This window comes from Carcharhinus amblyrhynchos, chromosome 1, assembly GCF_965287045.1.
Source record: "Carcharhinus amblyrhynchos chromosome 1, sCarAmb.v2.hapA, whole genome shotgun sequence".
Classification (NCBI taxonomy): Eukaryota; Metazoa; Chordata; class Chondrichthyes; order Carcharhiniformes; family Carcharhinidae; genus Carcharhinus; species Carcharhinus amblyrhynchos.
The window spans coordinates 50,248,435-50,273,592 of NC_137324.1; the positions used below are offsets into that span (position 1 = coordinate 50,248,435).

Here is a 25,158-nt window from a genome sequence, read left to right on the forward strand (position 1 = left end):
AAAATCCTAAATTTGCTCCCCCTTATTTTGAGGCTATCTCCCCCTACCCCCCAAAAAACCTCACCCCCGGTTCTGGTTTCATCTGCCAGTGGAAACAACCTTCCTGCTTCTATCTTATCTACTCCCTTCATATTGTAAATCACAGAATCCTTACAGTGCAGAAGGAAACCATTTAGCCCATTGAGTCTGTACTGATCACAACCCCATCCAGACCCTATTCTCGCATCCCGCACACTTATGTTGCAAATCCCCTTGACACTAACCAAGATTAGCATGGCCAATCAGCCTAACCCACACATCTTTGGACATATAATTTTGCATGTTTCTATAAGATACCTCCCCCCTCATTCTAAATTCCAATGAATATAATCCTAGTCTACTCAGTCTCTTGTCATAAGCCAACCCTCTCAACTCCAGAATCAAGCCAGTGAATCTCCTCTGCATCCCCTTCCGTGCTACTATGTCCTTTCTCAAGTAAGGAGACCAAAACTGAACACAGTACTCGCAGTATAGCCTCACCAGCAGATTATACCTGGAGTAGTATGGATGACCTCATATTTACCAACATTGTATCCTATCTGCCAAACCCTTGCCCACTCACTCAGACCATCTGTCGCTTTGCAGACATTCAGCGTCCTCTGCATATTTTGTTCTGCCACTCAGTGTCATATGTGAACTTTGACACACTATACTTGGCCCCCAACTCCAAATCATGTATGTAAACTGTACCTGTCACCAATAAACTTTGACTCCCTTGGTAGAGAAATTGCCAGAAAAATAATTATTGACATTGCCTCGATCACTCTTTGGAGCAAAATCATTTCTTCTCCTCTCCAACTTTAAATGGGAGACACCTTTTTAGCTATTCCTTTATTCAAGCCCCTCCCACAAGGTGAAACATCCTTTCAGTATCCACTCTGTCAAGTCTCTTGTATGTCAGGATCTTGTATGTTTCAATAAGATCGTTTCTCATTTTTCTAAACTCTAATGAATACATATTCAACCTTTCCTCAAAGTAACTCCCCAAATCCAGCTCCCAGTCAAGTAAACATTATCTGAATTTGTTCTAAAGTATTTGTATCCTTCTTTAAATAAGGAGACCTACACTGTACACAGCAAAAGCTGTATACGTCTGTAGCAAAATATCCCCTTTTTTTTAATTCCACTTCTTTTGCACTAAACACCATTTCATTAGCCGCCTTCTAACAAAGTGCTGGCAAATGAACCTTTTGTGATTCATGCACCAAGACACCTAGATCCCTCTGTACGTTTAAAGTTCTAGAGTCTCTCTCGTTTTAAAACATATTCTGCCAAAGTGGACAATTTCACATTTTTCCACATTGTACTCCATTTTCCAGAGCTTGTGCTACTTGCTTAACCTATCTGTGTACCTTTTTTAGACACCTTGTGTCATGTTCGCAAATTACATTCCTGCTTTTGTGCCTTAGTCACTAGCATTAGTGGCACTGGTCCCTATGGCACTCCATTCATCATTTTTTGCCACCCAGGAAAAATGATCCATTTATACCTCTTCTGTTTTCTGTTAATCAATCCTCTATCCATGCTGATGTGTTAATCCATAAACCATGAGTGCTTATCAGCTGGGATCATAACACAAAATAATACTTGACAAGTCAGATTGCAGAGTGAAACCTGGCTTGGTAGATTCCACCTTTTTTTTTTTTAGCAACTGTGGTAGTAAGTTATTGAGCACATTTGCAGACGTTTACTGAAGAAATTTTAACCTTTTTAGAAAAAAAAATGATGAAACAAGGAGAAAAATGAATTACATTACACCAGATGAAAATGTTGGAAGGAACTCCATACAAATGCAGGAAAATGATTAAAACTTCTGCCATTCCCTTTTATCCCAGTAGGCACAAAAACCAGTGCAGATTTACCAGTATCTTTGGAACTGACCTAGCTGCAAATGGTTTTTTTTTTGTGGTGGATTGCTGAGCATTCACTAGTTGATTTTCCCCCAGCTAGTATCTTTCCCTGAGGCATCTAAAACCAAACTCACTGCTCCTTCAATTGTAGAGAAAACACGAGATGTCCCTAAACACAACCTCCAAGCAGCCAAGCAAGGTTTCCTACTGGGCAGCTTAGAACTCTTGTCTTCATTCTCTAACCTACACACACTGAATTTCTTTTCTGTCTTTTCCTATGGGCCATTGGATTCCTGTTGCTTAAGAACATAAGAAATAGGAGCAGGAGTAGGCCATCTAGCCCTTCGAGCCTGCCCCGCCATTCAATAAGATCATGGCTGATCTGTCGTGGCTCAGTTCCACTTTCCCGCCCTCTCCCCATAACCCTTAATCCCCTTGTCTATCAAAAACCTATCTACCTGTGACTTAAATATATTTAGTGAGGTAACCTCCACCACGTCAATGGGCAGAGAATTCCAGAGATTCACCACCCTTTGAGTGAAGAAGTTCCTCCTCAACTCCGTTCTAAACCACCCCCCCTTTATCCTGAGGCTGTGCCCTCTAGTCCTACTGTCCTTTCTGAGCGGGAAGAGTCTCTCCACCTCTATCCTATCCATCCCATTCAACATCTTATAGGTCTCAATGAGATCTCCCCTCATTCTTCTAAACTCTAACGAATACAAGCCTAGTTTATTCAGCCTCTCCTCATAGTTCAAGCCCCTCAACTCCGGCATCAGCCTAGCAAACCTCCCCTGCATTCCCTCCAAGGCCAAAATATCCTTGCGTAAGGGCGGCGACCAAAACTGCGCACAGTACTCCAGCTGCGGCCTCAATCTCAATGAGATCTCATTGAGACCTATAAGATGTTGAATGGGATGGATAGGATAGAGGTGGAGAGACTCTTCCCGCTCAGAAAGGACAGTAGGACTAGAGGGCACAGCCTCAGGATAAAGGGGGGGTGGTTTAGAACGGAGTTGAGGAGGAACTTCTTCACTCAAAGGGTGGTGAATCTCTGGAATTCTCTGCCCATTGACGTGGTGGAGGTTACCTCACTAAATATATTTAAGTCACAGGTAGATAGGTTTTTGATAGCTGGGCGAGAAGAGGATTGGGAGAGGTTTAAATGTCAACAAAGATTGACAAAGAAGTTGATAAAGAAGGGTAGGAGAAATTATGAAGCTGGGCTAGCGCTTAATATAAAAAAGGATAGCAAGAGTTTTTATAAATATATAAAAAGGAAGAGGCTGGCTAGGGTGAACGTTGGACCCTTAGAGGATGAGAGGAGGGACTTAGTGGTAGGGGATGGGGAAATGGCTGAGGTCTTGAATAACTTTTTTGTTTCGGTCTTCACGGAGGAGGACGTGAATAATTTGCCGGGTGTTAGAGATGGAAAGGTGGTAGGACTGGAGGGTCTCAATGACATTATTGTTACTAGAGAGGCGGTGCTCGACAGACTGGAGGGACTGATTTGTGGACAAGTCCCCAGGACCGGATGGAATGCATCCGAGGGTTCTGAAAGAAATGGCGGAGGTGATAGTGGATGCCTTGGTGGTTATTTTCCAAACGTCACTGGATTCCGGGGAAGTGCGGAAGATTGGAAAACGGCTAATGTTACGCCGTTGTTTAAGAAGGGTGGCAGGCAAAAGGCAGGGAATTATAGGCCGGTTAGTTTAACGTCTGTTGTAGGTAAAATGTTAGAATCCGTCATCAAGGAGGAAATAGCGAGGCATCTTGAGGGGAATTGCTTGATAGAGCAGACGCAGCACGGTTTCATTAAGGGAAAGTCGTGTCTGACAAATTTATTGGAGTTCTACGAGGATGTGTCTAGGGCGGTGGATAGAGGAGAGCTGGTGGATGTGGTCTTTCTTGATTTTCAGAAGGCGTTTGACAAGGTACCTCACAAGAGGTTATTGCAGAAGGTAAGGGGGCATGGAGTTGGGGGTAGGGTGTTAGCGTGGATAGAGGATTAGTTGTCAAATAGGAGGCAGAGAGTGGGGGTTAATGGGTGCTATTCGGATTGGCGGTTGGTGACTAGTGGAGTGCCCCAGGGGTCGGTGCTGGGGCCTCAGCTATTCACCATTTATATAGATGATCTGGAGGAGGGAACCGAGTGTATGGTGTCGAAATTTGCTGATGACACCAAGATTGGTGGAACGGCAAATTGCGCGGAGGGTGTGGAGAGTCTGCAGAAGGATCTAGATAGGCTGGGCGAATGGGCCAGGAACTGGCAAATGGAATTTAATGTTGGCAAGTGCGAGGTGGTCCACTTTGGTAGGAATAATGTTAGGAAGGACTATTACTAACGCGGCGAAAAGCTGCAGCAGGCGACGGTGCAGAGGGACCTCGGGGTCCTTGTGCATGAGTCGCAAAAACACAGCCTGCAGGTGCAGCAGGTGGTCAGGAAGGCTAATGGGATGCTGGCCTTCATAGCGAGGGGGATTGAATATAAAAGTAGGGAGGTCTTGCAGCTGTACAGGGCACTGGTGAGGCCACAGCTGGAGTACTGTGTGCAGTTTTGGTCGCCGCACTTACGCAAGGATATTTTGGCCTTGGAGGGAGTGCAGAGGAGGTTTACTAGGCTGATACCGGAGTTGAGGGGGTTGAGCTATGAGGAGAAGCTGAATAAACTAGGCTTGTATTCGTTAGAGTTTAGAAGAATGAGGGGAGATCTCATTGAGACATATAAGATGATGAATGGGATGGATAGGATAGAGGTGGAGAGGCTCTTCCCGCTCAGAAAGGACAGTAGGACTAGGGGGCACAGCCTCAAGATAAAGGGGGGGCGGTTTAGAATGGAGTTGAGGAGGAACTTCTTCACTCAAAGGGTGGTGAATCTCTGGAATTCTCTGCCCGTTGAAGTGGTGGAGGCTGCGTCGCTAAATATTTTTAAGACGCAGGTTGATGGGTTTTTGATAAGAGAGGGGATTAAGGGTTATGGGGAGAGGGCGGGAAAGTGGAACTGAGCCACGACAGATCAGCCATGATCTTATTGAATGGCGGGGCAGGCTCGAGGGGCTGGATGGCCTACTCCTGCTCCTATTTATGTTCTTATGACATCCTTAGCCTCCCCCCTTACCTGCAGCCTCTACTTTAGACCCCGTAATGTCACCTACCCTCGCACCCCCCCCCCTCCAATTAGTTTAAAGCCCTATCTACAGTCCTATTTACATGATTAGCCTAGGATGCCGTTCACACTTCCTAGCACCAAGCTCATGAATTAAACTCAATGTAACCGAAACCATGTTCCACCTTTTGTAACTCAAATATAAATTAAACTTTGTAATCTTTGGTGTGGTCCTACTCTCTGATGCGTCCATGTTTGTAGCTTGACCTCTAGTTCAATGACATGATTGCCCTGGACCTCACCTAGCATTCAATAGCTCCCATGTTCTGCAGCCAAAACAGATTGACTGCTCTGCCGTGTTTTTATTGTTTGAGTTTTCTTAAGTTAGAATTAATAAGCAGTGCTACATATAGTCTTTACTACAACTAATAATAACTTACAATTATGAACCATGAGTTTTGAATATGAACAAGCAAAACCAGCCTCCCATTCATTGACTCTGTCTACGCTTCCCACTGACTCAGTGAAGCAGCCAGCATAATCAAGGACCCCATGCATCCCGGACATTGTCTCTTCCATCATCTTATGTCGGGGAAAAAGATACAAAAGCCTGAGGTCATGTACCAACTGACTCAAGAACAGCTTCTTCCCTGCTGCTATCACAATTTTGAATGGACTTACCTTGTATTAAGTTGATCTTTCTCTACACCCTAGCTATGGCTGCAACACTACATTCTGCACTTTCTCGTTTCCTTCTCTTTGAATGGTATGTTTTGTCTGTATGGCGTGCAAGAAACGATACTTCTTACTGTATGTTAATACATGTAACAAGAATAAATCCAAACATTCATCACTTATCTGCTTTCCTGTGATATCACACTTTGGTTTCTGTCTGAATGCAGCTGTTCCTTTCTGGAGCCATAGACTGGACTGGATTGTATAGCTCTTGTAGGTGCTGCTGACTGCCTTTGAGTCCTCGCTCTGCCCGCTCATGTTGATTCAAATCCTTTTGGTGACGCCCCTGTACAGTGTCCTTTGCTAAGTTAAAGGAACAATATAAATGCTAGTTATAGTTGTATGTTTCACTCTTACCTGGATACCTTAGGGCCTCATTGATTGCACAGTGGCACCTAGTCTAATTAACAGCTTCTCTTCCAAAATAAATGAATTTGGATTTGATTTATTGTTGTTGCATGTATTGGGATACTATGAAAAATATTGTTTCTTGCACGCTATACAGACAAAGCATATTGTTCATAGAGCACATAGGGTAGAAGGAAAGGTGAGGGTGCGGAATATAGTGTTGAAGTTACAGGATAGGGTGTAGAGAAATATCAGCTTAATGTATGGTAGGTCCATTCAAAATGAGGAGATTGTTGCGGGAAGAAGCTGTTCTCGTGTCGGTTGGTACGTGAACTTAGATTCCTTTATCTTTTTTCAAATGGAAGAAGGTGGAAGAGAGTACGTCTGGGGCCCTTGATTGTGCTGGTTGCTTTTCCGAGGCAGTGTTCAGTGTTGATGGAGTCAATGGATGGGAGGTTGGTTTGCATAATGGGCTGGGATGCATTCCCAGCCCTTTGTAGCATTTTGCAGTCTTAGTCAGAGCAGGCGCCATACCAAGCTGTGATGCATCCAGAAAGGAGGCAATTACTGGAATGTATGATGTACTCCCCAGGAATGTAGGTCATGGGAACAATTCAGCACTGTTTGCCACTGCTTCTGCAACTATCAACAACTTGCATTTACAGTGTCCCTTTAAACATAGTTAGCAGTCTCAGCACTCATAGGAATGTAATTGGATAAAAATGGCCAAGAACACATTAGGATGGGTGACCTATCACTTAGTTACAGAGGTATATTAAAAGGAGCATCTTAAAGGTATGGCACTGGGAGAAGTTTTGGGAAAGAGTTCTAGAACTTGGGTTTGAGGGGCTGAAGGTTTGACCACCAATGGTGCAATGAAAGTTGAGATTTTTGTTAGAAACGCCATGGAGACCAGTATGAACAAGAATCCGACATGCCAAAAGACACCAATGGGAGAAATTGATGGACAAGATTTCACCACTTAAACCTGCAACAAGCGAACCAAACTCTCCTTAAGTGTGTTCTAATGAGTAAATTTTAGTCAACGAAAGCCATAAATTACACTTGTCATTGTTGAAGATGACAAAGTTGAATCTCGCGGATTTCTCTGCTTGCACTCTTAGCACATAATTGACACAATGTACAGTTGTAAATTTTGTTCACAACTCTGATTTCTCTACTTTGTCACGTAGAATTTCATCAGCCTCTTGACAATAGTTCTAATCTTTCCAAATTTCACTGATAACAGTACCAATAATGAGGAGCACTTCATTTGGCTCACTGATCCTGAGGGCATAGCTTCCCCGAGACGCCTTCATCCAACCCTGGACCTTGGTACGGTTGGCTCAAGTTCAAAACCAACTCCTTAGCATGACTGGAGTGCTCAACTTTTCAGAGCCTTTTTCCAGAGGTTCTGAAGTTCAAGAGTCCCTGTTTGTGTTTTGACCAGTGGCCGAAATCGGACTTCTCAATCCTTTCTTTCCCAATTAGCTTCCATTTCCATAGCAACCTCAGCCAGGGGCTGATTTCCTAGAAGTCTGATGGCCAGGAAAGTCAATTAAACAATCTCATCCAGAAACCTGGAGATTTTCTGTTTAGGGCTGAGGCAAAAAATACAAGTTTTAAAACTGCAGATTTCCTCATTATACACAAGGCCAACATTGAGGGAACCACCCCTTTTGGGAGAGTTACTATCCTAGAAAGATTTTGCCTCTGCAAAAGTGATCATTTTCTCTAAGAAACAAACAGAGCTACAATCTGATGTCTTTGAATAACTGAAGGATTTGCTATTTTTTTTAAAGGCAGCATTGTCTTAATTTAGTGTTATTGTTTTTACTATTTTGAATATTTTTGGACTCTCTTCACCCTATCCTTTATTTCAGAATACACGTGGAAAGTCAAAGCAAATGACAGAAACTTTAACAATCAGTTCACTGTCACGAAGTACGGTTGCATAAAAGCAAACAAATACTCGGTGAGTAGACTCTTGAGTGGTTTTTTTATTCATCTGCCAAACCATAACTTTTGCAATACCTTGAAGCTCAATGTTTTTAAAAAATCTTATTGCTATCATTGTACTTTCTATCTATCGTCTGGGCACAGAATTCAAGTTTCATTATACTGAAGCATTTTCTGTTTGACAATAGTTGTCCAATTTCTTTTTCAGGGGAATGAAATCCGGACATACAAATACAACGTTATTACCTTTTTGCCGCGTAACCTGATGGAACAATTTAAAAGGGCAGCCAACGCTTATTTTTTAATCCTTCTCATTCTTCAAGTAGGTAGTTAAAAACTACATTCTCAATGTTTCTGCATGCACTAAAAACATTGGAGCAGTTGTAGACCATTAAACTACATCATGCCTGCTCTGCCATTTTAATATGTTCATGGTTGATCATCCATTCCAATGCCTTTGACCATGGAGGATTTTCCATCTTCTGTTTTTTTTTACCCCACGTCCCTTTATGTCATTGGCATTTTGAAAAATGTCGAACTCTACTTCAAACATACTCAGTGATTTGAGCTTCCACAGCCTTCTGGGTTAGAGAATCCTGAAGATTCACAACAGTCTTGAGAAAAAATCTTTCCCTTCATCTCAGTCCTAAGTGGCTTTCCCCCTTGATTCTTGGGCAGCCCAGCGGTTAGCACTGCTGCTTCACAGCTCCAGTCCCTTCTTTCCTTCCTTTCTTTCTCTTTTTTCTCCTCTCTCTCCTTTTTTTTTCTCCTCTCTCTCTCCTTTTTTTTCTCCTCTCTCTCTCCTTCTTTTTTCTCCCCTCTCCTTTTTTTTTTCTCCTCTCTCTTTTCTCTCCCCCCGCCCCCATGTCTGTGTGGGTTTCCTCCCAAGTGCAAAAATGTGCACATTAGACTGATTGGCCAAGCCAAATTACCACTTAGTGTCCCAAAATGCGTAGATTGGAGGGATTAGCGGGTAAATGTATGGGGTTACGGGGATTGGGCCTGGATGGGATTATTATCGGTGCAGACTTGATGGGCTGAATGATCATCTTCTACAGTCTAGAGTTCTAGATTCCCCAACCAGCACAAATGTCTTATCTGCAATCACCCTATCTGTCCCAAAAAAAATACTAAATATTTTGCTGGCTTCAATTACATCACTTCTTTTATTCTTTGAAATTGTGGAGAATGCAGGCCCAGTCTCCCCGGTCTCTATTGCACAGTCCCGCCATCCTGGGAACACATATGATGAACATTTATTGCACTCCCTCTATGGTATTAATATCCTTCCTAAGGTAAGGGGACCAAAACTACAATGTATTATTCCAGGTGTGGTCTAACCAAGGTTCTGTACAATTTAAGCAAGATTCTGCTGCTGCTGTACTCCATCCCCCTTGCAATAATGGTGAAAATACCATTAGACTTCCTAATTACCTGACATACGTTGGCCTTTAGCCATGTATTGATGAGGACACCTGGGTCCTTTTACACATCTACACTTTATAATCTCTTAACCATTGAAAAATATTTTGTTCCTCTATTTCTTAAATAGAATAAATTCCTCTTGTGTTATTCTTAAAACTATAAGCTAACCTCTTATTGCACATATCTCTAGAAATCACTGCTTCATTTACCGATTCATTTCAGTACATTGGCCAAGACTGAAAATACTTTTGACTTTTCTTTGATCCCAAGCTCCATTTTACTTTGATCTTGTCTACCTTTCCCACTACCTCAGCAAAGCAGCCAGCATAATTAAAGACCCCTGGACTCTGGATATTCTCTCTTCCTCTGCCTTCCGTCAGGAAGAAGATGAGATCACGTACCAACTGACTCAAGAACAGCTTCCACTCTGTTGCCATCAGACTTTTGAATGGACCTACCTTGCATGAAGTTGATCTTTCTCTACACCCTAGCTATGACTGTAAACACGACATTCTGCACTCTCTCCTTTCCTTCTCTATGAACGGTATGTTTTGTCTATATAGCATTGCAAGAAACAATACTTTTCACTGTATGCTAATACATGTGACAAATATTTATGGAAAATAGACATTTATTGCAAATGTAAAGCATGTCTAATACAATGAAGTTCTCAATTATTCCAGAGATTTTCATGGTCAAATGTAATTATCCTGAAATAAAAATATAATGAAAGAGAAAGCTAAGTGAATGTTTTGAGTGACCTCTTATGAGGGATCCATGACTGAACAACACCCCTTAATTGACAGGTACCATAATGAGTTGCTATGAATTTCTGAGAATTTTTAAAAATATTTTGGGTTCCCCATGTTTGCAGTTTTATTCCCCCTTTGTACTTGCTGAACATTGCACTTAGTTTGTTTGATGGCTTTGTTGAAGTTGAGGGTTTTGAGCTGGGGGAGAAAGGGAAATCTGACTTGGTTTGTTTAAAAGCTACACTGATGCACCAGTGGAATATTTAGCAGCCAGTTGGATCATGTGTGTGTGCCCGTGTGATATAACAATGCTAAGCTGAGTGAAAGGTTGTTCTGGATCTGATATGATTTGACAGCTTCTATAAGAAATTATCTTTTTTCCCTTCCTATTTTCTTTTTAGGCCATCCCTGAGATCTCAACTTTGGCTTGGTACACTACATTGGTGCCTCTGGTGGTAGTGCTGGGAATAACAGCAATAAAGGATCTCGTTGACGATATTGTAAGTATTTCTTTTGTTTCTTTGTCTAATCATGCGTTCTAATAATGTTGAACTTCTGCATATTGTGTGAGCACAGTAAACTGTCTGCACCATGTCCTGAGAGCAGGAGAAGCTATTTAACTTGGGTCGGTTTCTGATAGATTCACAGAGGACTGGCGCCACCTGCCTGCAAAGACTTGTTATTAGGTGACCATGTAGCAGCAAAGTCTTTCCAGGCATTAATTCGACATTTCTGGGGCGGAATCTTTCCTGTGTTTAGCAGATTTTAAAGCGGGCAGGAAATCCAGCATTGGAGTCGCTGGCAGCTTTGTCTGTCGTATTGTTAAGAACATTGAAAAGAAAATGACAGGGGCTGGTCCTGCGATATCACACTGATCTCTCACACTGACGTGAATAGATTTTTTTTAAGGGCAGTGATGGGGAGGGGTGTATGATTCAGGCATAGAGGCCTAGCGATGCTCCTGATATTGAATGTAGAGAATTACATCACTCTTGGGGCGGGGAGGGGGAGTGGTGGAACAGACAATGGCATCATGCACAGAAGGATAGGCTGAATGGCATCCTTCTGTGCAATGACTATTCTTAATTCCAGCGCTATTTTTCTAAATTATATTCCAGCAGAAGGAAACGCCCATAAAAGCAGGTTCCATTTATTCATTTCCCCTCCCCTCAATTTTCAGTTCTCCTCACCAAGAAGTGCAGAACCAAATGTGGTCTGTTTTTTCACATTTTGTGCATTCCAGAACCGCGAATATTGGCAAATTATTTGACAACAGCAGATATGATTTCAGTTTTCATATGGAATGTGGGTATTACCGGTTAAGCTAGTGTTTACTACCAATTCCTAATTGCCTTCTTGGGCCAATGCAGCTCATGTGGTGTAGGTACACCCATAGTCCTGTTAGGAGGGAGTTCCGTGCTTTTGACACAGCAAACAGTGAAGGAACGACAATATGTTTCCAAGTCAGGATGGCTTGGAGGGAAACACAGATGGTGCTGTTTGTGTCTGTTGCTCTTGTCCTTCGAGACAGTGATGGCTATGGGATTGTAAGATGTTGTCTGAGCAGCCTTGGTGAGTTTGTGCAGTGCATTTTGTAGATGGTACACTGCTGCCATTGTGGATGGATAGTGGGGGGAAGGAATGTTTGTGGAAGGGATGCCAATCAAACATGCTGCTTTGTCCTGGATGATGTCAAGCTACTTTGTTAGAGTTGTACTCCTCCAAATAAATGGAGAGTATTCCATTACACTCCTGACTTGTACCTTGTAGATGGTGGACAGGCTCTGGGGAGTCAGAAGGTAAGTTACTCATCATGTGATTTGGACCCTCTGAACTCTTCTTGCCTCAGTATTTCCCTGGTTGGTCCAGTTCAGTGTCTGGTCAATTTTGATAGTAGGGGATTCAGTGATACTCATGCCATTGAACGTCAAACACAGGAAAATAGGGGCAGTGGTTAAGAGAAATTGAATGCCACACAATTGACAATGTTACTTGTCAATGAAAGACTGAATATTGTCCAGGTCTTGCTGCATTTGAATATGGGCTTTTTCAGTAGCTGAGGTTTCGTGAGTGGGGCTGTATGTTGTGCAGTTATCAGCGAACATCCCCATTTCTGACCTTGTATTGGAAGGAAAGTCAATGATCAAGCAGCTCAAGGTGGTTGGACCAAGGACACCCACCTGAGGAACTCCTGCAGAGATGTCCTGAGATAATTGACCTCCAAGAACAACAATCATCTTCCTTTTGTACTACTTTGTACTAAGTATGACTGTAATTCGGGGAGAGATTTTCCCCGATTCCCGTTCAGTCAGTTGCTATGGCTCCATGATCCCATGCTTGATCAAATGCTGTCTTGGTGTCACTCTCACCTCATCTCTGGAGTTTAGCTCTGGTGTCCATGTTTGACTGAAGGCTGTAATGAGATCAGGAGCTGAGTGACTCTGATGGAACCCATACTGAGTATTTAGTGAGAGGTTACTGCTAAGCAAGTGCTGCTTGATAGCACTGTTGATGAGTCCTACAAATATATTGTCAAGAAACAGTAATATGTTCATTAGCCAAGGCTGTTTGCACCAGTTATAATTCCTTTTTGTTCTTCTAATTTGAGACAAACCAGCGATCAACTCTGAGTGACTGTGGTTGGCACTGCTGCCACACAGCTCCAGCGACCTGGGTTGGGTCACTGTCTGTGCAGAGTCAGCACACATCCTCCATATTTGCATGGGTTTCCTCTGGGTGCTCCAGTTTCCTCCCACAGTCTGAAAGACATACTGGTTAGGTGCATTGGCCATGCTAAATTCTCTGTGTACCCAAACAGGCACTGGAGTGTGGTGACTAGGGGATTTTCACAGTAACTTCATTGCAGTGTTAACGTAAGCATACTTGTGACACTAATAAACAAAATTTAAAAGATCTGATACCAGGCAATTCCTTACCAACTGTCTTGCCAAACTTACTGTAATGTATTTGTATTGCATGGTACTTGAGGTTTCATGAACAGAAAATGAGCTTTGGATGAGGAAACACTCAATGCAGATCAGGACCATCATTAAGCAACCAATATTATACTCAAAATAAGGCATATATGCCTCATTCAGATGGTTCGTGCTTCTCACTGACACGAGTGACAACAGATGGCTTGTGACTTTTTCCTCTGTCTCCCCATCTTCAAATCTGCGCATCGAACCTGATTTTGCTGTGCCTACTTATTCTCTGCAGCCAGGGTTCATGCTGTGTTGTAATATTGCTGTCAGATCTTTGAGATCCTTGCTATTCCAATTGTCAATGTCATGGACCTGTGAACAGAATATCCTCAAAACAGAGAAAGCCCGTAGTTTACTTTTCCCTAGATAATTTGCCTGACTTGATAATTCTTCCAACTATTAAATTCTAGCTCAAAATCCATTGATCCAGATATTTCAGAATATATAATTTGGATATCTGTTCTTCCTTGTCTTTCACTATTCACACAACCATCAATTCCTGTTGCACTATAACTTAACTTTGCCTCAAGTGACACAGGCTGTGTGTCCTGAACATATATTTGGAATTGACTCTTAACATAAAAAGAATCCACAGCACAAAAGAAAAGGTACAGAGGTACACGTTTGCTACAGTAAAAACGGTACAGCAAACTCGTGTTTGAAAATGGCACTGCAGTCTACACTGAATAATGTTGTTTATTTGTCTTGTATGTCACAGGCAAGACACAAGATGGACAGAATTGTCAATAACCGGAAATGTGAAATTCTGCAGGATGGCAGGTATTTTGGATATTTTAAATCTGTTTATAGTGTCCTAAATATACACGTTCTCACCCTTTCTTAAATATCAGTGGTGTCACAAACCACTGCAATCATTCTAACCTTGTTGCATAATGAAATTGAGACTTCCCAATTAACCAGGCTGCTGGAGTCTACCACCATAAGAAATTCTCTTTGTATTCATTGCAGACAATCAGGTGAGCTTCATCCTATTGTTCAAACAGTTTCCCATAAGTCTTTCCAAACCTGAAAATGATTAAACTAATTTGCAGTCCTCTGCTCCCAGAGAGGGAGCTGCAAGCATTCCATTTGTGTTGTCTTAGCTTCTGGCAAGGAGTGGAAAGCTGCTTTTAAAAAGAAAGTTTGTATTTGTTAACTCACCGCCAATAGTTTTTTTTAAGAAATAAATCTGATCTCTCTTGGCCATTAATGTGGCTTTGACCATGCAAGGATATTTCACTATCTTGCAGAAAACTTTACATATAGATGTGTACACAGGAGCTTCCAGTTTAATGTCCAAAAAAAATTTAGTTCTGAAGAAACTTCAGACTATGCATGTATTTTATAACCCAATAAACACTGCAGAAAATAAACAAGGAATGCACCACTGGAGCAAAATGTGTGCCTGGATTGCTTTCGGTTCAATGTGTTCATATGATCTGCGCTCAAATACTATAAAATTGGAGTAGTGACAATTACGTTGTCTATTAACTTTTTCATTGTATGTGGGTAATCAGCATTGGCCTTTGCATTCACTTTAGTCCCAGATATATCGACATGGGTTAAACCTGGTTATTGGGTTAGTTGTCATATTTGTAATGTGTAACCCCCATACACATATAAAGCCATAACTTCAGAGCTCCCCAGTGTCAGACTGCACTAGGGAATCCCATTCACAATTTCTGAAGTTAAGCATAGGCACAGCAATTGCCCAGAAGCACAGACTTCATCTGCACAATTGCCTTGTGCTGGAAGCTATCTGAAAATGCAATTTAAGCCACAAGCTTTGGGTGATTCCAACTGCTTTACACACACAGCAGTGAAAAAGGTAGAATTAATACAGTAGCTATCCAGTAGTTGGAAAATGCACAAACTAGCGTTGTTTCCCAATCCTTTCTCAGCCCAACCTCTCCAGACTCCCACCAATCTGCCCTGCCCTGACTTGTAACCTACCCATCCTCCCTTGCCTCCCCAACCCCCAAATCCTATCAACTTAGCTTAGATGTTTAGTTTCTCCCTGGCCTGTCTATTCAATGTATCTTTAAGTTTTCCTCCTTTATAGTAGCTAGTGCAACCATGGGTAGGCCCCAAAGACAAGCTGCATTGCCTGTAGTTCACTTGTGTGACAAGTAATCGCATAGAAAGCGGGAATTTGATGCTATCTGCCACTCCATGGCAGTTACGGCCCATAATTGTGTAAAGATTGGCTGCAATTCCACCCTTCACCAACTGGAATGGAACAGCAACGACCAAAAAAAAGGAACATTACTTGAGCAGAAATGTAATAGCTTTCCTGATGCAAAATGAATGCAAACCATCAATTTTTCAGTTTACAGCATTGCAAAGCTGTAGATCCCTTCCTAAAAGCTGACAACTGGAACAAGCCAACCTTGGTGTACTTTCCTTGAGACGAGTTTAGAATTGGAACTTAGTTAAATTCATTGTTTTAGAGTCAATGAAACAGTAATTGTGATATTTTTACATTTTTAGGTTTAAAATGGCAAAATGGAGCAACATAAAAGTTGGAGATATTGTGCGTTTGCAGAAAGATGATTTTATTCCGGTAAGTTTCATCTTTTGGGGAAACAAAATGTTCAGAGTTCTTCTATCATGTCGGATTATATATATTCATATTTCTTCCCCAATTATTTAGGCTGATGTACTACTGCTGTCCAGTTCAGAGCCCAACAGTCTCTGCTACGTGGAAACAGCTGAACTTGACGGGTAAGATCTTAACATAATGCGGTTGCCACATTACAGGAAGGATGTGGAGGCTTTAGAGAGGGTGCTGAAGAGGTTTAGTTGTGGGGAGACCTGAAAGAAGTCTATAAAATTGAGAGGTTTGACAGTCAGGATCTTTTTCAGCGTTAAAGTCTAATACTAGATGGCATGCACTTCAGAGGGAAAATTTAAAGGACTTGGAGGGGCAAATACTTTACACAGATTGGTAGGCATCTGGAACATGCTGCCTACATCCATCATCTGGATGATGATGCAGGCAGATATGATAGGGCATTTAAGGGACTTTTAGATAATCACATGATTATGCAAGGAATAGAGGGATATGGACTAAGGACAGGCAGTAGGGATTAGTTTAATTTGGCGTCGTGTTTGGCACAACATTGTGGGCCAAAGGGCCTGTCCCTATGCTGTACTGTTCTATGTTCTGTTTGCACAGAGCCTTTAATTCAGGGATGGAAAAGGCTAGGCAACTTTACTGCACATGTCGTATTATAATTGGTTCCTCATGTAATCAATGAATGGCCTATTAAATATATTGCTTTATCTCTTCCATGATCATTCAATTTTGACTTTTTTTGGTGCTGACTCGGGCTGCTCATTTTATTTTCTTTATCTATCAACATTTTTATCCTAAACTGCCTTTCAGATCAAATAGCCATAACTGGTTTTGTTTGATTGAGGTTCTGCTGTAATTGCAAATTTTTAAAAAAATCTTCCTGAGGACTGTTCTCTTTGAAATGACTTATTGTTGTAGTGGCTTTTTAAAAAAATAAACAAGATCCAGAAACAGCATTGAGACAAATGAATGGGTAATGTTGGCTGACCAACAACTCTTCTCAAGAATCCAGAAGATTTCTCTGATTCCCTTTTGTGGAATCCATTTCATAGAATCTCTACAATGCAGGAGGAGGCCATTCACCCTTTGAGTCTGCACTGACTCTCTGAAAGCATGTGGGATTCTCTATCGGAGCTATCCCCATAACCCCACATAATTACCTCGCTAATCCCCCTAATCTACACTGAGAGGCAATTTAACATGCCTAAAACACCTGATCTGATTGTGGGAGGAAACCAGAGCACCCAGAAGAAAGCTGTGCAGACACGAGATTGTGCAAACTCCACACAGACACTCAAGGCAGGAATCGAACTTGGGTTCCTGGCGCTGTGAGGCAGCAGAGCTAACCACTTTCAGTAGTGCCATATGGTCTTTCCTATTTCCTTTTGCACAAACGAGCAGAACCTTTGTTTCATACACACTGGCCGGTGTTTCCCAGGTCCTGGAAATGTTTGCAGATAGAAATGATCCCTATTTTCTTTAATTAACCCAAAAGATCTCTCTCTATGTTAATGTGAATGCCTTGAATTTGTCTACTAATGCACATACAAAGAATTGGAGCACTCTGTCTATTGACAATTCTTGCAGAGGATGCAAATATGTGTATATGTGGGACTCGTGCTGGCTGATATATTTATCTGGCAGATAGCAATATCCTAATGATCAAACTTTCTGTTCTTCCAGCATTTTTTTAAACTTGTGTTTCTGCAATCCAGTTATGAATGATCTATCTGTAATGAGAGACCGCATCAAATTTTGCTGCAATCCTAAATATATTGTAACAAATAGTAATACTTAGATTGGCCAACTCACACTTGGGTGCAATTAGTAGAGATCATGTAGACATTTTGAAGCTAGTTTTCTTGAGTCTCTGCATGCCTTCAGTGTTTCAGACTATAGTTATGGTTTTTATCCATGTGATGAGGGACTCTCCTGCCCCTGAAAGCTACCTGAAATCTTGCTGAATTTTCAAAAGCTGTTTTCTTGGGATTGTCACTCTGCATATTTCAGACATTTTGGAATAACCTGAGAAAGCATCTGCTTTCATACAAATTCAATGCGGATAAATGTGTAGCGGTCCATTTTGGCAGGACCAACGGGATGCAGGAGTACAATATCAAGGGTAGGCGTCTTAGCTGGGTTGAACAACAGAAGGATCTTGGGTCCGGGTCCATAGGACTCCTTAAATCAGCCTCGCAGGTGGAGGATGTGGTCAAGAAGGTGTATGGTGTACTGGCCTTCATTAATCGAGGGATTGAGTTTAGGAGTCAGGAGGTAATGCTGCAACTTTATAGGACCCTTGTCAGACCCCACTTGGAGTACTGTGCGCAGTTCTGGTTGCCTCACTACAGGAAGGATGTGGAAGCTATTGAGAGGGTGCAGGGGAGATTTACAAGGATGTTGCCTGGATTGGGAGGCATGCCTTAGGTTGAGGGAGCTAGGTCTCTTCTCCCTGGAGAGATGAAGGTTGAGAGGCGACCTGATAGAGGTTTATAAAATGTTGAGAGGAATAGATAGGGTGGATTTTCGGAGGCTATTTCCCAGGGCTGAAATGGTCGCTACGAGAGGACACAGGTTTAAGGTGTTGGGAAGCAAGTACAGAGGAGATGTTAGGGGTAAGTTTTTCAGTCAGAGGGTGGAGAGTGAGTGGAATCGGCTGCCGTCGGTGGTGGTAGAGGCGAACTCACTGGGCTCTTTTAAAAGACTTCTGGATGAGTATATGGGATCTAATGGCATTGGAAATTACAGATAGTTCTATGGCTTGGTAGGCATAGATGTGATCGGCACAACTTGTGGGCCAAAGGGCCTGTTTGTGCTGTAGTGTTCTATGTTCTTAAATGCAGCACTTAATCAATCAGGCCATAGCTAAATGTATTGCATCTACCCAAGTAGGAAAATGTTGGTATCCTTAGCGTATCAGATTGCCAATTGAATATGCCTTTGTACAGTACAGAATTATTACAGCAAATCTTGTGAACTTTGGCAGTTGGATTAAAAATATCCTCATGCCTCTGATGAAAAGATTCATTTAAGAACCTCGGGGTCCTTGTGCATGAGTCGCAAAAACCCAGCTTGCAGGTGCAGCAGGTGGTCAGGAAGGCGAATGGGATGCTGGCCTTCATAGCGAGGGGGATTGAATATAAAAGTAGGGAGGTCTTGCTGCAGCTGTATAGGGCATTGGTGAGGCCGCAACTGGAGTACTGTGTGCAGTTTTGGGCGCCGCACCTGCGCAAAGATATTTTGGCCTTGGAGGGAGTGCAGAGGAGGTTTACTAGGCTGACACCGGAGTTGAGGGGGTTGAGCTATGAGGAGAGGCTGAATAAACTGGGCTTGTACTCGTTAGAGTTTAGAAGAATGAGGGGAGATCTCACTGAGACGTATAAAATGATGAATGGGATGGATAGGATAGAGGTGGAAAGACTCTTCCCGCTCAAAAAAGACAGTAGGACTAGGGGGCACAGCCTCAAGATAAAAGGGGGGCGGTTTAGAACGGAGTTGAGGAGGAACTTCTTCACTCAAAAGGTGGTGAATCTCTGGAATTCTCTGCCCGTTGAAGTGGTGGAGGCTGCCTCGCTAAATATTTTTAAGACGCGGGTTGATGGGTTTTTGATAAGAGAGGGGATTAAGGGTTATGGGGAGAGGGCGGGAAAGTGGAACTAAGCAGCGACAGATCAGCCATGATCTTATTGAATGGCGGGGCAGGCTCGAAGGGCTAGATGGCCTACTCCTGCTCCTATTTCTTATGTTCTTATGTTATGTTCATTTGCTCCAAGTTCCAACTATGGCTCTCTGCTAGGAAATATTAACAACTATTCTAGCAAAGTAGAAAATTAACACGATTGAATTATTTGCAACTAATTTATTTTGTTAATGGACTTTATTTCATTATGCTTTTCAGTGAAACAAACCTGAAGTTTAAAATGTCATTGGACATCACAGACAAACTGCTTAAGAAAGAAAAGAATTTGGAATCTTTTGATGGTGAGCATATTTACAAAAATGTAGTCACGCTGGTTGAACAGGTGATCAAATTTTAATGGGTCAGCAATTTGCAATCAATGACCCAGCTTTTGAGAGCAGTGATGAAGGAATGGCACTTGCCATTCATTGATTTTGATTTGATTTATTACTGTCACATGTATTAGCATACAGTGAAAAGTGTATTGTTTCTTGCACGCTATACAGACAAAACATACTGTTCGTAGAGAAGGAAAGGAGTGTGGAATGTAGTGTTATAGTCATACTGAAAGATCAGCTTAATGTATGCAAAGTAGGTCCACTCAAAAGCCTGATGGCAGCAGGGAAAAAGCTGTCCTTGAGTCGGTTGGTACGTGATCTCAGACTTTTGCATCTTTTTCCTGACGGAAGAAGGTAGAACAGTGTGTGTCTGGGGTGTGTAGTGTCCTTTGCTGAGGCAGCATGAAGTGTAGACAGAGCCAATGGATGGGAGGCTGGATGTTGTGATGGACTGGGCTACATTCACAAGCTTTTGTAGTTTCATGTGGTCTTGGGCAGAGCAGGAGCCAGACCAAGCTGTGATGCAACCAGAAAGAATTGTGCTTTGTAAGCCGAAAAGCTTTTTGATTGGCAACTTGTTGCTAGGGAACTAATTCAGCATGGCACTCTCCACTACAGCTACGGTATGTGTGAACATGGCCGTCAACCAATAAGATTGGGAAATTCTCAGTGAGAGACAGAGTTTAAATCAGGAAGCATAATTTAGAATTATTAATGTGCAGAAAGTGAAATTGGGTGAGGGAAAGATGCAATTGAGAGAGGTGAAAGACAAAGGTGACATTAAATCTCCTTGTTTAACAATAAGACTCCATACTTTAAAAGAAAATTTTCATTGGCAGAGAGGTTATCTGACAGTTTTCGCCCCTTTAAAAATTCACTTCCACCAGAAATGTATGAGCAGTTTTTTTTTATTTTTTACGCTCACAACTTCACATGCTCACAAGCTGATGCTCAGTTTGTCTTTTGTCAGAATCACTCCGCTCCTGACATCATTACAGCCTTGGTCCAAACATGGACAAAAGGGTGGGTGCGACGGAGTTGAGGAGGAACTTCTTCACTCAAAGGGTGGTGAATCTCTGGAATTCTCTGCCCGTTGAAGTGGTGGAGGCTGCCTCGCTAAATATTTTTAAGAAGCGGGTTGATGGGTTTTTGATAAGCGAGGGGATTAAGGGTTATGGGGAGAGGGCGGGAATGTGGAACTGAGCCACGACAGATCAGCCATGATCTTATTGAATGGCGGGGCAGGCTCGAAGGGCTAGATGGCCTACTCCTGCTCCTATTTCTTATGTTCTTATGTAACTGACTGCCCTTGACATCAAGGCAAGATTTGACAGCATGTAGCATCAAGGAACTGTAGCAAAATTGGAATCAATGGGAATCCAAGGGTTAACTCTTTTGGCTGAACTCATACCTACTACAAAGAAAAATGGTTTTGGTTGTCAGAAAACAATTGTTTCAGTCTCAGGAAATCATTGCAGAAGTTTTTTAGGGTAATAAGACTTTAAGACATTGAAGCAGAATTAGGCCACTCGGCCCATCAAGTCTGCTCAGCCATTCAATCATGGCTGATTTTTTTTTCTCTCATCCCCTTTGTCCTGCTTTTCCCCACATCCCTTGATAGGTTCTTGATTAATAAGGATCTATCTATCTCTGTCTTAAAGACACATAGATTCACCACTCTCTCGCTGAAGAAATTCCTCCTCATCTCTGTTTTAAAGGATCGTCGCTTTAGCATGAGATTGTGCCCTATGGTTGTAGTTTTTTCCTACTCGTGGAAATATGCTCTCCACATGTCCTCTATCCAGACCTCGCAGTTTCCTGTAAGTCTCCATAAGATCCTCCCCACATCGTCTAAACTCCCAATGAGTACAGTCCCAGAGTCCGTCAACTGTTCCTCGAATGATAAGTTCTTCATTCCAGGGATCATTCTTGTGAATTTCCTCTCGACCCTTTCCAGGGCAAGCATATCCTTCCTTAGGTACGGAGTAGCCCAAATGGGATCTGACCAGAGCTTTATAGAGCTTCAGAAGTACATCCCTGCTAATTCTAGCCCCCTCAACATGAATGCTATGTAATGTCCTGGGCCCAACCATCTTATGCTGGAAAGAAGATCACTGACGAATCAGTAGAAGTTCAGAAATGGGAACAACTGCAGACAGTAACAGTGGTCTCAAGATGATAGATTTGATAAACTATAGCAAGCTACAGGACTCTGTCCATTCAGGGCATTCAATGAAAAATTTGATTACAAGTCATTACAAAATACCAGTGAAAAGAATAGGAGTTATTGCTATCCAATTGTAGTAAAGTTACATCATGCAGCCAGAAGCTTTAATGTCCAATTAAAAGTTTTGCATGTTATATTGTCAAGAAACCATAGTTATAGTTTAATCATAACCGTATCTCGACCTCCCTTTCCTTTATTACTTGTTCTAATAGGCAGACACAAACTGCAGCTGCCCATCATTTGATTAGATGGTCCTTGAGCCTTATCTGGGCTTGCTTTAATCAAAACCTATCATTTGCACATAGCTTTCCCTGTGTAACTGAGGTTCAGCTTGCAGCTTATGTGATTTTTAAACTTGTGATTTTTTTTTTTTAACCCTCTCACCATCGCCACTTTCCTAACGGCAGTTTAGGGAGGGCAACAAATGTTAGCCTTGCCAGCAAAGTCCACATCTCATAAAATAATCAGTTTTTAAAAGTATATTCTACTAGTGAAGTATTAGTTTAGAGTAACTTGGGAGACACGATCATTATCATGAAAACGATCGTGTCTCAAGTGTGAGAACTGTTCGTTAGCAGACTCCAGCATTTGCTCCCTGACTTAATTAGTAATAACACTGCTAGTCATTTCACCATTGGTCCAGATATTGCAGCAAGGAATGAATGAAAGCCAGCCTTCAGAGATAGCATTGTGATGTAGAAGACTTGCCTAGACATGTCTCATGAGAGAGATTTTCAAGAGGGCCTCTGGAGGCAATTGTGAAGCAAACCTAAAGTGGGGCCACTAATGCCCATGACATTAGCATTGTTGTTTTTGGGCAGCGAGTTGAGCTGCCAACTCAATCATTCAGATAGGCCATGGTGTTTTGGCATCGTTGACCTCTGTTTCGAGTCAATGATGACACAGTATCTGCACTCCAACATGGAAGTTACGGACTTGCCACCTGAGCAGAGGTGTATAATTTAAGTAGCTTTGCACTTTGTGTAAAATAAGTAATTTTTGTGACTGTATTTTTGAGGATATTTGGCACTCCATTAACCCAAACCAAGTAACTGTGTTTATTCTAGGTTTAATAGAATGTGAAGAGCCAAACAATCGGCTGGACAAATTTACAGGAACCCTGTACTGGAACAATCAGAGTTATCCTCTTGACATGAACTCAATCCTACTACGTGGCTGCACAGTCCGCAACACACACATAACCCATGGAATTGTGATATTTGCAGGTATTTAATCATACTTAATAGATCCTTATCCAGGGGCATTAACACATGATGATTCCAGAAGGTAAGCCGATGAGGACAGAGCGCGTCTGGATTTTTAACAACTGTCACGAGCTTTTGGGGAAAAAAAATCAGAACATTTCAGAAATAACTTTTTTTTATTTTTGGAAATGTGCACGTATGATTTGAAGACTTAAGACACAGTTGTTTGCTTCATAAGATAACCTCTTTAGCCCATTCCTTGCTTATACCCTGTGTAGGGAAAGTACTGACCATGTTAACTGAGACTGTAATCTTGTGAATTTAAAATGGTAAAGTTGCCTGGATAGAAAACGACATCAGAATAATGGCCTTCACCGGGATTATTGTAACCCTGTTGCACTTTTCTGTTCGTCTTGCAGGAGCTGATACTAAAATCATGAGGAATGGTGGGAAAACTAACTTCAAACGGACCAAAATTGATCAGCTGATGAATTACATAGTTTATCTGGTAAAACAGAAACCTTCTCCAGCACACTTAAGCACTGACATGTTCAATATTTTAATAAAATAAATGATCTACATGTGCAGTTTTACTATTTCTTTCCAGATCTTTCTGTTCCTCATTCTTTTGTCAGCTGGCCTTGCTATTGGACACACATTCTGGGAAAGTGAAATTGGCAATGCCACCATGTCCTGGTATCTTTATGATGGCAAGGATGAAACACCTTCATACAGAGGCTTCATCACCTTCTGGGGTTATATCATTGTTATGAACACCCTGGTACCCATTTCACTTTATGTAAGGTAAATGTGCCTCATTTTGTTCGCTTTAATTTGTGTGTCTGTGTGAAAGAAAATATTCCTGTTAACAGACCAACCTGAGTTCATGAACTTGTTTTTAAAAATCATTTGGGCAGGGGGAGCTGTAGCTGGCAAGGCCAACATTATTGCACATTCTTTTGCCATTTTGGTGGCAATTTTCTCATCATTCCCTGACAGTAATAAATTGGGAACAGTAGTGTATTTGCTATGTTACAAGGCTAGTAATCCAAATTCTGCATGAATGATCTGCTGACTGGAGTTCAAATCCCACCATGCCTTCTCTTTGTTGTTGGAATGAGTTGCCAATGGAGGTGGCGGAGGCGGTACATTTACAACATTTAAAAGACATAGATGGGAAAGGTTTCAAGGGATATGGGCCAAACACAGACCAATGGGGCTATTTCAGTTTTGGAAACATGGTAGGCATGGAAAAGCTGGGCCGAAGTGTGTCTTTCCATGCTGTATATCTCTCTGACTCTATTACTAAATCCTTTCAGCTAACTACTTGTAAATTGGTTTTCTGAAGGAAAAATTATCAAACTTGCAATACATTTTAATTTATGAAAAAGAAATGCTTGGATTATGTTTGAAGCAATAGCAAACCTTTTTCCCTACTTGCACTCCTTATGATTGTATAAATAGGCAACTATCATAACATTCTTTGTAATCTCTCCCTTAGTGTTGAAGTGATTCGCATGGGTCAAAGCTACTTCATCAATTGGGATCTCCAGATGTATTATGCAGAAAAGGATACTCCAGCCAAAGCACGCACAACTACACTGACTGAGCAGCTTGGGCAGATAGAGTACATCTTCTCTGATAAGACAGGAACTCTTACACAGAACATCATGGCATTTAAGAAGTGTAGTATCAGTGGTACTACGTATGGTATGTTTCATTCCTTGTGATATAAAAATAGATCATAAAACTGTTCATCTCTAATCTCCCTAAATATGCCAAGGTTTCTCCAACTGCACTTTCCTAGTACATAACCACTGCTGTCTAAAAAAAAAATGAAAGCAGCAGATGTATGGGAATATTGCAACCATGAATTTTCTCTCCCAACTCACATAACGTCCTGACATGGAAATATAGCCTGCATCACTGGTCAAAA

At 41.8% G+C, this 25,158-nt stretch overlaps 1 protein-coding gene across 1 annotated transcript in view; it reads left to right on the top strand.

The window, feature by feature from the left end:
- Positions 1–25,158, top strand: part of atp8b1 (ATPase phospholipid transporting 8B1) — a 160,069-nt gene that overhangs the window by 85,827 nt on the left and 49,084 nt on the right. Inside the window, exons 3-13 of the mRNA XM_080182142.1 lie at positions 7,959–8,050; positions 8,243–8,356; positions 10,613–10,711; positions 13,914–13,975; positions 15,686–15,758; positions 15,849–15,919; positions 19,672–19,754; positions 23,085–23,243; positions 23,642–23,730; positions 23,830–24,026; positions 24,724–24,932. Coding sequence (XP_080038268.1) covers positions 7,959–8,050; positions 8,243–8,356; positions 10,613–10,711; positions 13,914–13,975; positions 15,686–15,758; positions 15,849–15,919; positions 19,672–19,754; positions 23,085–23,243; positions 23,642–23,730; positions 23,830–24,026; positions 24,724–24,932 — 1,248 coding nt within the window. The remainder of the gene's footprint in view (positions 1–7,958; positions 8,051–8,242; positions 8,357–10,612; positions 10,712–13,913; positions 13,976–15,685; positions 15,759–15,848; positions 15,920–19,671; positions 19,755–23,084; positions 23,244–23,641; positions 23,731–23,829; positions 24,027–24,723; positions 24,933–25,158) is intronic.